Source organism: Anopheles cruzii, chromosome 2 (assembly GCF_943734635.1).
Source record: "Anopheles cruzii chromosome 2, idAnoCruzAS_RS32_06, whole genome shotgun sequence".
In the NCBI taxonomy this organism is placed as follows: domain Eukaryota; kingdom Metazoa; phylum Arthropoda; class Insecta; order Diptera; family Culicidae; genus Anopheles; species Anopheles cruzii.
In genome coordinates this window covers 38,266,123-38,278,622 of record NC_069144.1, presented here as the reverse complement: position 1 = coordinate 38,278,622, position 12,500 = coordinate 38,266,123, and the positions used below count along the sequence as shown (strand labels likewise).

At 51.5% G+C, this 12,500-nt stretch overlaps 1 protein-coding gene across 1 annotated transcript in view; it reads left to right on the top strand.

Moving 5' to 3' along the window:
* The window catches only part of LOC128279024 (sodium channel protein 60E-like), a 110,721-nt gene that overhangs the window by 90,766 nt on the left and 7,455 nt on the right, over positions 1-12,500 (top strand). Inside the window, exons 8-22 of the mRNA XM_053017745.1 lie at positions 1,361-1,488; positions 2,560-2,694; positions 2,769-2,972; positions 3,052-3,223; positions 3,950-4,104; positions 4,351-4,636; positions 4,756-4,847; positions 4,917-5,042; positions 5,121-5,291; positions 5,377-5,570; positions 5,652-5,754; positions 5,840-5,968; positions 8,250-8,642; positions 8,813-11,036; positions 11,107-11,281. Of these exons, the coding sequence (XP_052873705.1) occupies positions 1,361-1,488; positions 2,560-2,694; positions 2,769-2,972; positions 3,052-3,223; positions 3,950-4,104; positions 4,351-4,636; positions 4,756-4,847; positions 4,917-5,042; positions 5,121-5,291; positions 5,377-5,570; positions 5,652-5,754; positions 5,840-5,968; positions 8,250-8,642; positions 8,813-11,036; positions 11,107-11,281 (4,687 nt within the window). The remainder of the gene's footprint in view (positions 1-1,360; positions 1,489-2,559; positions 2,695-2,768; positions 2,973-3,051; positions 3,224-3,949; positions 4,105-4,350; positions 4,637-4,755; positions 4,848-4,916; positions 5,043-5,120; positions 5,292-5,376; positions 5,571-5,651; positions 5,755-5,839; positions 5,969-8,249; positions 8,643-8,812; positions 11,037-11,106; positions 11,282-12,500) is intronic.

Sequence of the window (12,500 nt, the reverse complement as noted above, 5' to 3'; positions counted from 1 at the left end):
CCTTGGCTGCTGAATAATGAAGGGAATTTACTGCTTCCAGAATCGGGTTACAGATGTGAAACGCTTTCCAGATTACATGATGCTTTGAAGCATGCCCAGTACGAAACGCACGCCGTAAGCCGGAAGTGATGGTGTTGGGCCGTAAAAGGGACTAAGATGTGGGTCAACACATGGGTCAGGCAAACAGGTTTAGACAGCAAATATTGTCCAGCTCAACAAAGGGGCATAGAGTCAACCGTTCCTATAGAAACTAGAATTCCCCAGCCACACGCCGGCGGGGCAAAATCGGATTAGCAACGTTCGAGAGCATTACCAGCGGCAGATTGGAAATTATTTCGTTGACTTTATTTGATGCCGGCGAGCGAAAGAGAGAGTGCGTCGGTACAAGCCCAACCCAGCGTCAGTAAATGGATTATGGGGGTTCTCATCCGGATGCGTTGGGGACACCAGCACGCTATGTTGACGCCACACCACACCATGCACTCTAATCTCACGACAATGCTACTTACTTCAAATTGAATTCCCACCGTGTGCACCTCCATCGCCGATCGGTGTCGCCCAAATCGATTCCCGGTCCCTCCGGGAAGTACCACCGGGGTCAATGCATACGGAAAAAGAAGCGGCGTACCACAGGAGACTTGCAGCCTCGGCAGCGGACAAGAAATTCGATGCATCGAAAATGCAAAACATACTTCGTTTACGAAGCCAGAATATTTCACTACTTTCGGGGGACGACAGCGACACAACGACCGATGCTCGTCACTGTCGAACGACAAACAAGTAAATCCTGCTTGCTTTCGATCGGGACTAGAGCACCGTCATCGGACCAGCACCTTCCCGAGGTGAATGGATCAACGGTATTGACATTTTGGCACGCTGTGCCAGAGGACCGGCTGATGTCCTTGCTTCGATTTCATCGCAATCGATTGGATGCTGTGCACCGTAGAGGGAACTACCTTTCGAGTTCTGCCCCCCGACCTAGCCGAATGGCAAATGAGTGTGTGTTTACGATTATTTATTGAAAACAGGAACCAGGACAGATCCCTGGGAGACAGTGTGTAATTGGAATCTCGGTGCTCGGTGATGCTACGGTACACGAAGGTGCATTATGCATCGCTGATGAACCGATTTTGCATATTCTATTGGCCACTGAGAATGGGCCTGAGATTGCGTATGTGTCCCCAGAGCTACGGGGTGCGATGCAAACGGTGGCCGCTCGCTTCGTGGCGCTTCTATGGCGTCTAATTAATGTAACACGCGTAGATCGGGTAGAACCTTTGATTTGTGATTATTGTTTAATTTGGTTTTTGATCTACCAACCCGTACCGAATGGCCGCCGCCGCTTTGTCTGTTGTTCCAGAGTACACGTGTCTCTGCGTCGGCGAAAATCCCAACCACGGCTACACGAACTTCGACAACTTTATGTGGTCCATGCTGACCACCTTCCAGCTGATCACGCTCGACTACTGGGAGAATGTATATAATATGGTAAGTAGGCTTAGGATATTGTACGAATAATTTGACAAACTCTGTTTGAGTTCTGATCACTTACTTTAATACAAATTTAAAAAAAGATGTATCCATTGTTTCTTATTCTTTGCCATTAAAAGAATAATGATAGAAATGTATATTAAGAAACGTATAATTAATTTCGCCAAGCATTGGTTGCTGCGTTTGATTGAATAAGTAACTTTCGTTCCCGAAAAATACCGCCCATTACCGAAGTAGGCCTCAGCTGTCCCATTTTCTTACTAAGTTTGCTGTGCTTTTGCAAGTGACAATCGGAGACCTCTGAATCTCTGCATTTAAATTTTATACATTAGTTCGCTATTAAATAACGTTTTGAATTATTTTTGCGAACGTTTGGAAACATCTGTTTGTCATCATTTTTCCGTTACATTAAATACTTAAAAAATAGCAGCCCCCATGCATCCATCATCCATAGCGCATCTGAAGATAAAGATCCCGGCTGCTTTATATGACTCCTGCACAACCAAAACCCTCCCAAGGTCATAAATCGTCCTAGCGAAGACCGCGCCACAACACCCAAAAGCCCATCCTGGGCTGACCCAGAGAAATGATCGATTCCCGGGGGTAGAATTTATTTCACTCAATGTATCAACTGGCCGCCCGAACCCAGCGAGGGTCCCGGTTCCGGGGGCCGCGCGACCTTCGTACGAATCAAGACATTTTATTTTACATTTCTCGCCGTCCGACTTTTGTTTGCCGAAGCCGAAGAAAGGTGGAAAAATTCTGCACTGGCCGGCTCGTGGCTCTCTCTCGGTGGATTGTGTGCAGAAAAGCAATTTGTCTCGGGTGCCCCCGTACCACTCGTGGAACAGTGGGACCATTAATCTTGCGCTTATGCTCAGCTTTCGAGTGAGGGCGGATTTTTCATTTCCGACTTCGAAACGGTGCGACGTCGTGGTGTGTCCACTTGTTGGCAACCTCGGTGAGCTTTCGCACCATCGCATCGATTGGAATGCCGGCGGGCAAGTGGGCATGTTGTATTTTTCTAAATTTGTATTTATTTTTCTTTGGTCCCACCGTCGCGGACAGGTCCTGGCAACGTGTGGTCCGATGAGCGTGTCCTTCTTCACGGTGGTAGTGTTTTTCGGTTCGTTCTATTTAATTAACCTGATGCTGGCCGTCGTCGCGCTCAGCTACGAAGAGGAATCGCAAATCACACAAGAGGTACCGAAGGCGCACTTTTTGGCAACAATTTAAGCAAATCCCGCACTAACTCCTCTTCCAAACGAATGCTACAGGAGCGACGCAAAGATCTGATCGATCACCGGGACGACTCCACGTTCAGCTTCGACCCGGCCAGCCTGAACGTGAAGCAGCTCAGCAAGCAGCAGCGCAAGAAGATTGACGCCCGCAAAGGCGTCCTGCTGGCATCCTATTCGCGCAAAAAGACGCGCCGAAGGAAAAAGGGAAAGGAGGGCAACAGCACCAACGGGAACAGCCACGTAGGTATCGGGACGCTCTCCACACCGCCACCGTCGGGTAAACATTCGGGAACCCTTTTCTTCCGTTTCGCTCGCGTAGAGTAAAAGCCGCTCGGCTACGCCAAGTCCCAGCCCTAGCCCACGGCACAGCATCGCCCGGCCTCAGGCGCTGGCCGTGCAAAGGACGAAGGGTGTCCTGACCGTCGGCCCCACGGGCCAACAGCAGCAGCAGCAGCAGCACCAGCAAAACAGCAACACTCTGCATCCACTGGGTGCGTATTCACGGCTGCGGCCACTGATCTTAACACTCGTCTGTCCCACGGGTGGCCATTTCTTCCATTCCATATTTCGAAAGAGTAAAGGATTCGATTCGAACAATAATATGATGATTTTCACTTTAAACTAATCGTCAAACTCCGATGTATGGATACATCATTTCAAAACGTTCCATAATTTAAATTTGCGTCTTTTTGATCCCTATTTACCGTATTTTATCCTGCGTAAGTTGCACCTTTTTCAGTATTTCTGGCGTTGAAAATTCCCATGCGACTGATTGAAGGGTAGTCAAAGATTCTTGGATTAGAAGTAGACTATTTTTAGCGATACTCTGGCCTATTTCGACCAATTTTGTTAAAACGCTAAACTATAAAGGGTGAATACCTTTAAATTTCAAATCTAAATACTGTAGATATGCGAACCGGTATCAAGCAAGGTTGGCTATGGGAACAGTGTCAAGAAAAAAGTCATTGTTAATTCTTTTGGCAAACAGACTCTTCGGATAGGAACTCTTTAAACTCCTCCCCATTTTGTTTCCACAAACAACCCAGGAACCCCGAATAAAGTGACACGGGTGTGAACCCCAAGCCATCAATCACATCCCGGGTGACGTCTTACGAATTCTGCATGATTTATTCGTCTATCAACATCCCCGCACTGCACCTTAATGTCGACAGAGTTCCAGCTCATTGGTCCCGGTTTTTCTTTCCTTCCCGATCTAGGACCCAACTACAGGGGGCAGCTCCTGCTGTCGAGCCGCCAGGGCAGCTCGAACGCTAGCGAAGGAGGCGTCAACCGGGAGTCGTCGCTGGACGACTCCGGCGTCGTGGACGACCACGAAGAGCAGGACGTGGCCGGCGATCCGCTGGGCGAGCAGGTTCGTGGGCCCGAGACTAGGAAGCCATTTTTCACACATTTGTCACCCAGAGCCCCTAGGCGTCCACCCATTGGAGAGTCCCTTCTCAGCCCTGTTTGTTTGCTTTGTCCTGGGCCCTGGGCCCGCATAGACCTCGTCTCAATCCTCAACACGCTCGCACTCCCACATTTTAATTGGTACCCCCCCGAGAGAGCTTTTGTCCTGGCTGGCGATATCGCACCCCTGATTGCTTCTTAATTGCAGCAGCCACCGGGCCCACAGCATAAGTATCAGCCGCAGCCTGCGTTGTCTCAGTTGGCGCAGCAGCAATCACAATCTTCCCAGCCACAGCCGCAGCAGCAGCCGCATCCTGCGTCGCAGCTGACGCTACCTCTCCAGCAGCAGCAGCAACAGCACGAGGTAACGCCCGTTACGCTGGCCCTGTCGCCGCGGGAAGTTCGCATCATCAAGTGTAACGGCAATCTGGCGAAAATCAAACAGCAGAACGTTTATGCCCTCCATCCCGAGTATTTGTCTCAAATTGTTGTAATAGGTAGGTGGATGTCCTCTGCCGGATACGGAGCCCGGCAGTTCGGTGCAGTAAGTGTCTTACAATTTTCTGTGTTCTTTCTATTCGTATGCCTTCATCTGTCAACTCATCCCACAATGGAGAAGACGATCTTCCTGATAGAAATTGTGATAGCTGTGTTCAATGTTGCATAGACTACGAAGGGTGGTTGCAGTTTCAAAATTGTTTATATAAGGTACGGCCCCGGAACAACGTTGTAAACGTAGCGCGTAGCCCTAACTTTCGCTCTCGTTCCGTTCCGCAGATTGTTAAGGATCCGTTGTTTGAGCTAGGTATCACACTGTGTATTGTTTTAAATACGATGTTTTTAGCACTAGAACACCACGGGATGAACGCGAACGTGCGCGACGCGTTAGATATTGGCAATAAGGTAAGGAGCAGTGGGGGGTGCAGGTGCAGGCTCTCCAACAGGCAACCGCCCTCAACACCGTCTTCCTCTTCTTGGCAGGTTTTTACATCCATTTTTACTCTAGAATGTATACTGAAGGTGCTGGCACTGTCGAAAGATTTTTTCCTGTGCGGCTGGAACATATTCGATCTGATCATCGTCTCGGTGAGTCTGCTCGATCTGATCTTCGAGCTGATAGAGGGGCTAACGGTGTTACGAGGTTTAAGATTGGTAAGCTGACGCGCCCTTGGGCACGCCATTTCCACGCCATTCACGCCATTCACACGCGTATTACCTGTATTTCGTTCGTGTGCAGTTACGGGTACTGAAACTAGCACAATCATGGACCACGATGAAGGTCCTGCTAAGTATTATCATATCGACAATAGGTGCTCTAGGTAACCTGACCTTCGTGCTGGTGATTGTTATCTATATTTTCGCCGTCATCGGCATGCAGCTGTTCTCGAAAGACTACACTCCGGACAAGTTTGCACCGGATCCGGTGCCAAGGTAAGGCGGATCTGGGCCACCCCGCTCGACACCCCCCTCCGAGAGAGAGGGCCACTCATTCGGTTCCGTCCTTCGTTGCAGATGGAATTTTAATGATTTTTTCCATTCGTTCATGATGATTTTTCGAATACTTTGCGGAGAGTGGATCGAGCCACTGTGGGACTGTATGCGGGCGGAAGAGGAGGCAAGTACGGGGCGCGGCTGGATAAAATTGAATCACCTTGTTTTAATGCGAAACCCGCCTTACGGTGGTCCCCCCCGTTACACAGGAAGGAGCATCGTCCTGTTTCGCCATCTTTCTGCCGGCCCTGGTGATGGGCAACTTTATGGTGCTGAACTTGTTCTTGGCCTTGTTGCTCAACAGCTTCAACTCGGAAGAGTTAAAATCGAAAAAGGAGGTACGTAGAGCGAACGATAGGAGAGATCTATTGTGTTGGTTGTGTTGCATCAATGTGTCATCAATTCATCATCACAAACCTGCATCATCATCGCATCATCTCGCCGCCATATTAGCTCTCTGTCTGTGTGTGCGATGTGTTTGCGAATGAACGATCTCCTTAGAAGAATGTACCTATTGTGTATGCCCGTGATCCTCTCTGCATCTGTGTGTTTGTGTATGTGATCCCGAATGCTGGAAACTCATCCCGTGAATAGGTGTGTGCGTGTGTATTATTGTTGTCGTCGTAGTTTGTAGTGTCAACAGACAGCAACAATGGTGGGTCCAAATGACGGCACCACCGTCGTTGCGCGAAAACCACAATTAAATTGAGTGAGGCCAACACAAACGCCCCATACACAGTCACGATAGAGTGAGGCTTTTAGGCAAATCTCTTAAGTAACACAAATATTGGGAGTCAAGTAAACAATCTCATCGAGTTTCTGATGAATCTTTGAAAAATCACAATTTTTACGAAAATTAAGCATTAGTCAGGAAAATGGTTTATCGGTAAGAAACTAGGGAAAGTGATTTTCCGGTGATACCTACCCGGTAAATTTTTTACCATTAAAAAAGTTTTGCCGAAATCAAAATGATCAACCTTTTAACAAGCCCTTCAAGATGTTTTTTGATCTAGACACAAATGTTTTTTCTAGTGTAAAATTCTGGTCGCTTCTTCTTCACACAAAACACACAAAATAGGCTTATTTACCGTCAGTCCAGGCATTGAAGTCGTTTGTAAACAGTCACCTGCCTTACGCCTTGATCACTTGCAATATTCTTTATGAATGATACCATGGTTCAATTTAATCGCGATTCAGCAGGTTGATGTCCCAGCTTTATCCTGATACCTTTCAGGTCGATTCTGCTCCGCTAGTTGCCAAATTTCGTCAGCTTTTGCAGTGCCTGGCCGACCAAGAGCTAGGTGTCGAGGAAGTTCGTCCCGACTCAAGCCATTTACGAACAGCAATAGTTTACCATAAATATTGCTTGAAACGCCTTTTTGCTTAACCCAATACAAAGTTTTATCCAAAAGACGATGGCTCGAGTTGCTAACTGTTAATGTGAAGTTAATCCTATCGGTAAACCAGGAATGAATGCAGAGAATTCTGTATACTCACTCGATCATGTTCATAGGTCTCACAGCTTAAACCTCATGCTTTTACATAAAGCCTTAGACATACTGGAATCATACCCGTGCCAACGACAGCGACACACATATAAATCACCCAATCACCACGAGAACTCCACTGATCGTGTTTCCGGAAGGAGCTTCTGTACACATTTCCAAACCACTGCACACCACATTCAAGTCCATTAGCCTAACGATGGGCAACTCCTCAAATCGATCGCCCAAAAGCTATTCTGTCAAAAAGTGTACAACAATGCTTGTGTAAATATATATATACGTGTGTTTTTCTTACTCTCTTCGCAATTCCGACCCGTCCATCGACCCGAACGACCTCAACCCGATCGACCTTGCTCTTGCGCCATTTTCTTCTTGTACTTCTACTGCGGGTCCTACGAACGCTCGTTACCCTGCCCAAAATTGTACGATACTCGATTGTTGATAACAAAAACACCACAATAAATACACTACCGCAATTGGTTCCGCACACTCCTTCGATCGATTGCTGGACCAACTCACCTATGACTCTCTGCGTGCGTGTCTCTCTGCTCTGCGTGTGCGTGCTCTGTGTTATGCATCTGTACTCTGCAACAACAAACGACTGCTCCTTCTATTACTACTGCAACTACTCCTGCTACTACTACTGCTACTGCTACTACTACTCCTGTACTCCACTACCGTCACTGTGTATGCGTGCACGTGTGTCCTTGCATCCGCGTGACGTCACCCGATGTTGTTTGTGTTCAATGTGTGCTAGAGTTTCGAACAGGTAAATTCCAAATTCTCTAAATTGGGTTTTCTCGGGGGCCGCAGGGACCTAGTGCGCACCCATTAGAGAGGCTGCAGCAACACCCAATTCGCACCCTAGGATTGCCGGCACTTAATGGGCAGTACAATGGCGTAGCCATAGGCCATCTAGAACTAGAATTAGATTTGATGTTAGCCGTAGTTGTAGTTCTGTTGAAGCTTGCAGCGTTAGCACTGTACCTTGTTGTTGCTCCACTAGCTCGTTGTAGCAGAAACAGTGCCCCCCGCCGTACCCTCTGTACTCCCAAGCCCCAAAGTCTTAAAGTGGCCAAACTAACGCTTCCATATATTTACCGGATCGGCGCAGGAAGTGGGCGAAGACTCGAAGCTGGCGCGCAGCTTCGAGCGGATACGCTCGATCGTGCGCAAAAAGCGGAACGCCAGCAAGGAGAAGAGCGAGAACTACGCCAACACCAAGCTGGAGCAGCTGGTGAACGAGATCGTGATCAAGCAGCGCGAGGAGAAGAAGCGAACCAAGCACACCGCGCTCGAGATGCAACCGATGGGTACGGAGGTGGTGGCGGCGGCGCAAACACTCCCTTCGGCTTCGGTGGACCTCCAGCAGCAGCCAGAACAGGTACAGACCCAGCAGCAGCAACAGCAGCAGCCGCAACAGCAGAAGTACATGAGCCTGCCAAAGGAACTAGTTCCTGCCGACTACCGGTACCCGGGTGGACCAATCTATAGCCAAAGCTATCAGGTAGAGGATCAGCCTCAGACTGTTGTAAGCATGCCACACCTCACGCGGATCGGTGTTTTCTTTTTCTGGGGACACTAAAGAGTACTTGACTATCACTTCTAACACCCACCCCCACTGACCTGTGTCACGGATTTTCCAGGATGTTTCTAACGTGTTTTTTTTGCTTCCAGGAATCGCTCAATCGGCCAGTCTCTGGGTCGGACTTTTGCTACGACATCCCGCTCAAAGATCGGCTACCGCTGCGGACGATCTCCGGCAGCCAGGAGACGGTGTCCCAGATGGACGACCGGGCGTTACCGCGGGACGATGGGCAACCGACGGTTCCGCAGCCGCCGCATCGCCACATCACCGACGTGGAGCGCAAGATTCTGCACCAAATGTCTTCCGGTTTCGGTACCCAGCAGAGCAAGGACGAACCCGGCCCGTGTGACTCGCTGGAGCTCCAGCGGAGTGTCTACCACCAGCACCAGCCGGCGGCCGAGTTTGACCCGAACGACCGGTCGATCCACATCGCCGACACGGCGTACCAACCGTACGACGAGGCGTACCTACAGTACCAGAAGTCGCTCCTGAACCGATCGCCCAGCTACCGCAAGTCGCTGGACAAGATCTCGTCGAAGACGTCGAGTGCCAGCTCGCCGTCGTCGTCGCTTGCCGCCGTCGCCGCCAAGTGTCACTCCCCGCTGATGCAGGAGGTGCTGAACGCGGGCTCCAACTATCTGCGGAGCAGCAATATCTCGCTCATTCAACCTCAGGCCACCACGGCCCCAACGGCGACGGCACCTAGACGCGAGGATAATTCTTTTTTAGCGGCAACCGACAGGGTACCCTCGGCCGTCAGCTCGGCCACGCAGTCACCGCTGATCGGGGGGGCCGGTTCCCACCAGCGGTCGCCGAGCACCAGCAGCAGCCTGCGGAAGGCTCTGGCGGCCGCCGGCCGCCTTTCGGACCACTCGCTCAACACGCTCTCGATCGACCACGACGAGCTGATCAACCAGATGAACCTGAAGGACGAACTGCTGAACTGCGAGCAGAAGGAGTTGTTCCAGTTCCTGAACGACGACATCGACGGCAGCAACAACTACTTCAGCGACACCGTCGGCTACAGCAGCGCGGCCCTGGTGGACGCGGCCGACACCGAGAGTCTGCTGCTCAACAGTGGCGCACTCTACTCGCCCGACCGCAAAGTCTCGAACGGGAGCCTCAAGTCGAACCTGAGCAGCATCTCGAACTCCATCTTCCAGGCGCTCGAGTGTCGGCGCGGTGGGAGCATTAGCGGCGGCATCGACAACGGCAGCAAACCGTTCCCCGGCCCAGCCCAAGGCCCCGGAACACGCGGACCTACGATCGCCATCGACAACGGCAGTCTGCAGTCGGGGCGCGACAGTGACGACAAGGAACCGTTGGTGAAGGGTTCCGAGTTTGACGACATCATCCACAGCTTCGAGACGGAGCTGAAGAGCCTCAAGTCGCTGTCGCTGGGCCGTAGTCTGTCGCAAACGGATCGAGACGGATCGCCGGAACCCGAAGGCCGTCGCAACTCCGACACTTGCCCCGTAACGCGGCCCACCGCGGAGGAGGTGGTCCGACTGCGGCGCCCCAAATCCACCACGGTGTGCCAACGCGGCGGCGAAGGACCAGCCGAAGGGATCCATCTGAGCCAGCCGAACCGTGACAGTAGCGGGAGCAGCAGCAGTGGCGCTGCCGACCAGTCCGATGATGGGCAGCAGAAGCGCAGTGAGGCGCAGCTGAAGCGGCGAAGTCTCGAGAAGCAGCGCCACATTACGGACGAGGAGTTCAACATGGGACAGGAGATCAAGAGGCTGTGCGATCAGCTGCAGGCCCCGTTCGTGGCCTGTACCGAGCAAGGGTCGGCGGCAGCGGCGACGGCTACGACGACTCTGGGAGCTAACCTACCGATCAGCACCATCCCGATCGTGTTCCGGCGGAAGAACGACTTCCACAGTAGCTTCGATCGGATCAAGCGGCTCAGTCTGATCGAGCGCGTCGAGGAAGCGAAAGACGAAGACGAGCACCAGGCGCACCAGGCGGCGGCGCTACCGATGAAGGTGTCGAGCGAAAAGCTGCCCCGCAAGCATCTGTCCAAGGACCGGCTAGAGACGCTGTCACTCAAGAGTAGCTACAGTGTGGAGAATGCGGCGGTCGGACCGAACACGCTGGCCGAGGGCACACGGCTGGGGATCAGCATTCAGGAGTTTCAGCGTACGATCGGGCAGGAGTCGTCGGGGCACGGCGACGACGAGGATCCGACGGGCGACCGGATGCCACCGTTGAAGAAGATGGTCACATACGGGGACAGCTCCCGGCAGGACAGCTCTCAGCAGCATACGCCCAAGCGGACACCTTACAAGTCGTACGACTCGGACGCCCCTCGTAAGTGGCCAACGCGGACCTGGCCGGTCTCTATGCTCTTATGCTTTCTCTCTCTCTCCATTTCCCGCAGTGAATCTTGCGGGAAAGCCTTGGCACTGTTTGGTGTCTTACGTGGACGACATCACCGTCGGTGGTCGTCGGAACTCGCAAGGTGTCTACGAGGATCCAATGGCTTTCCCCAGTTTCGGGCGGCGCAAGGCACCGAAGATACCGCAAGATTGCTTTCCCCAGAAGTGCTACGAAAAGTGAGTAAGGCCCCCGCTAGCGTGTCGCGCCGGTTCCGAGCCTCACGGACACACGTGTTCTCGATGTCCCCGTAGAATGTTTGTGTCGTGTGCTACGTTCACCGTTTTCCGTGTTCTGCGCACTGCGACCATTTTTTGTCCGTTAGTGTGTGTGTGTGTTTGATTTTATTTTTGTGTGTGTTTTAAACACCGGACATACAGTGTTTTTTTCTGTTTCCGTTACTTCACTCCTTACACTGACGATGGCCCATTGATGTCCTTATCGTTTCGTACTGCGTCCTGCGTGATGCGCCGAGTGTCTCCGAGTGTTTTTCTTTTTTGGTTTCTTCTTTTCGGTTTGCGTAACTTTAACCCACCGTTAATTAATACATTTACCTTCTTTTCCACCCTGAGTGTTGTTGAGCGTTTTCTGCATCCCAATCTGCGTGTTCTTTTGCGTGTTCTTCACCGGCCGAACGGGAGAAACGAATGCGGAATAAACTAACCAAAGCCAAACCCCGAGCCGCGCGCACATTTGCACCGATCTCGCGAGGTGGATGCGTTCCACGCTGCCACCGACCACCCCACGGGTGGTGCATCTCCTTCACCCACCGAAAGCCCCTTAAAACACTGCCTGAATGTCGCCGTGTATGCGCGTGTCTGTGATCTGACTGAGGGCACGAAAATGTGCGGGGACTGAACCCGCTGCGACGGCGATGGGGGCTCTGCTCAGGGTTCTCCGTGGAGAATCTGCAGCATCCCACAGGAGCCTCTGGGGGAAAAAACACGACATAGCACGGTTTTGGCGAAATACCGTGCGCCGTCGTTGTGTCACTTGCCGTGTGGATCACGCACAAACCGTGTGCTGGAATTAAGGCCCAGGCATGGCCCCCGTATGATTGCGTCTGTGTGCGTGTGTGTGTGTGGATGTGTGTAAACGAGTGTGTGCTTCACAACGCATGTGCCCCAAATAAGGGTGCTGTGCCTAAAGTGTGTGTCTAACCCCCCTATCATAGAACTCGATTCGAGTCCTCGAACGTTCATTCCGTTCATTTTGAGTTCATTTTGCTATAGCTTTCTCTTTCTGCCCTCTCTCTTGCTGTATTCGGCTTTTTCTCTTGTTGTGTTCACTCGAACGGTAGAGTTTCCGTTCGAGATCCATAATAGGGGGGTAAAGCTCCTCTTCATCCATTCGCTCCATTTTCTGTTTTCGGCATGGCTTGCTATGATCACGATATTT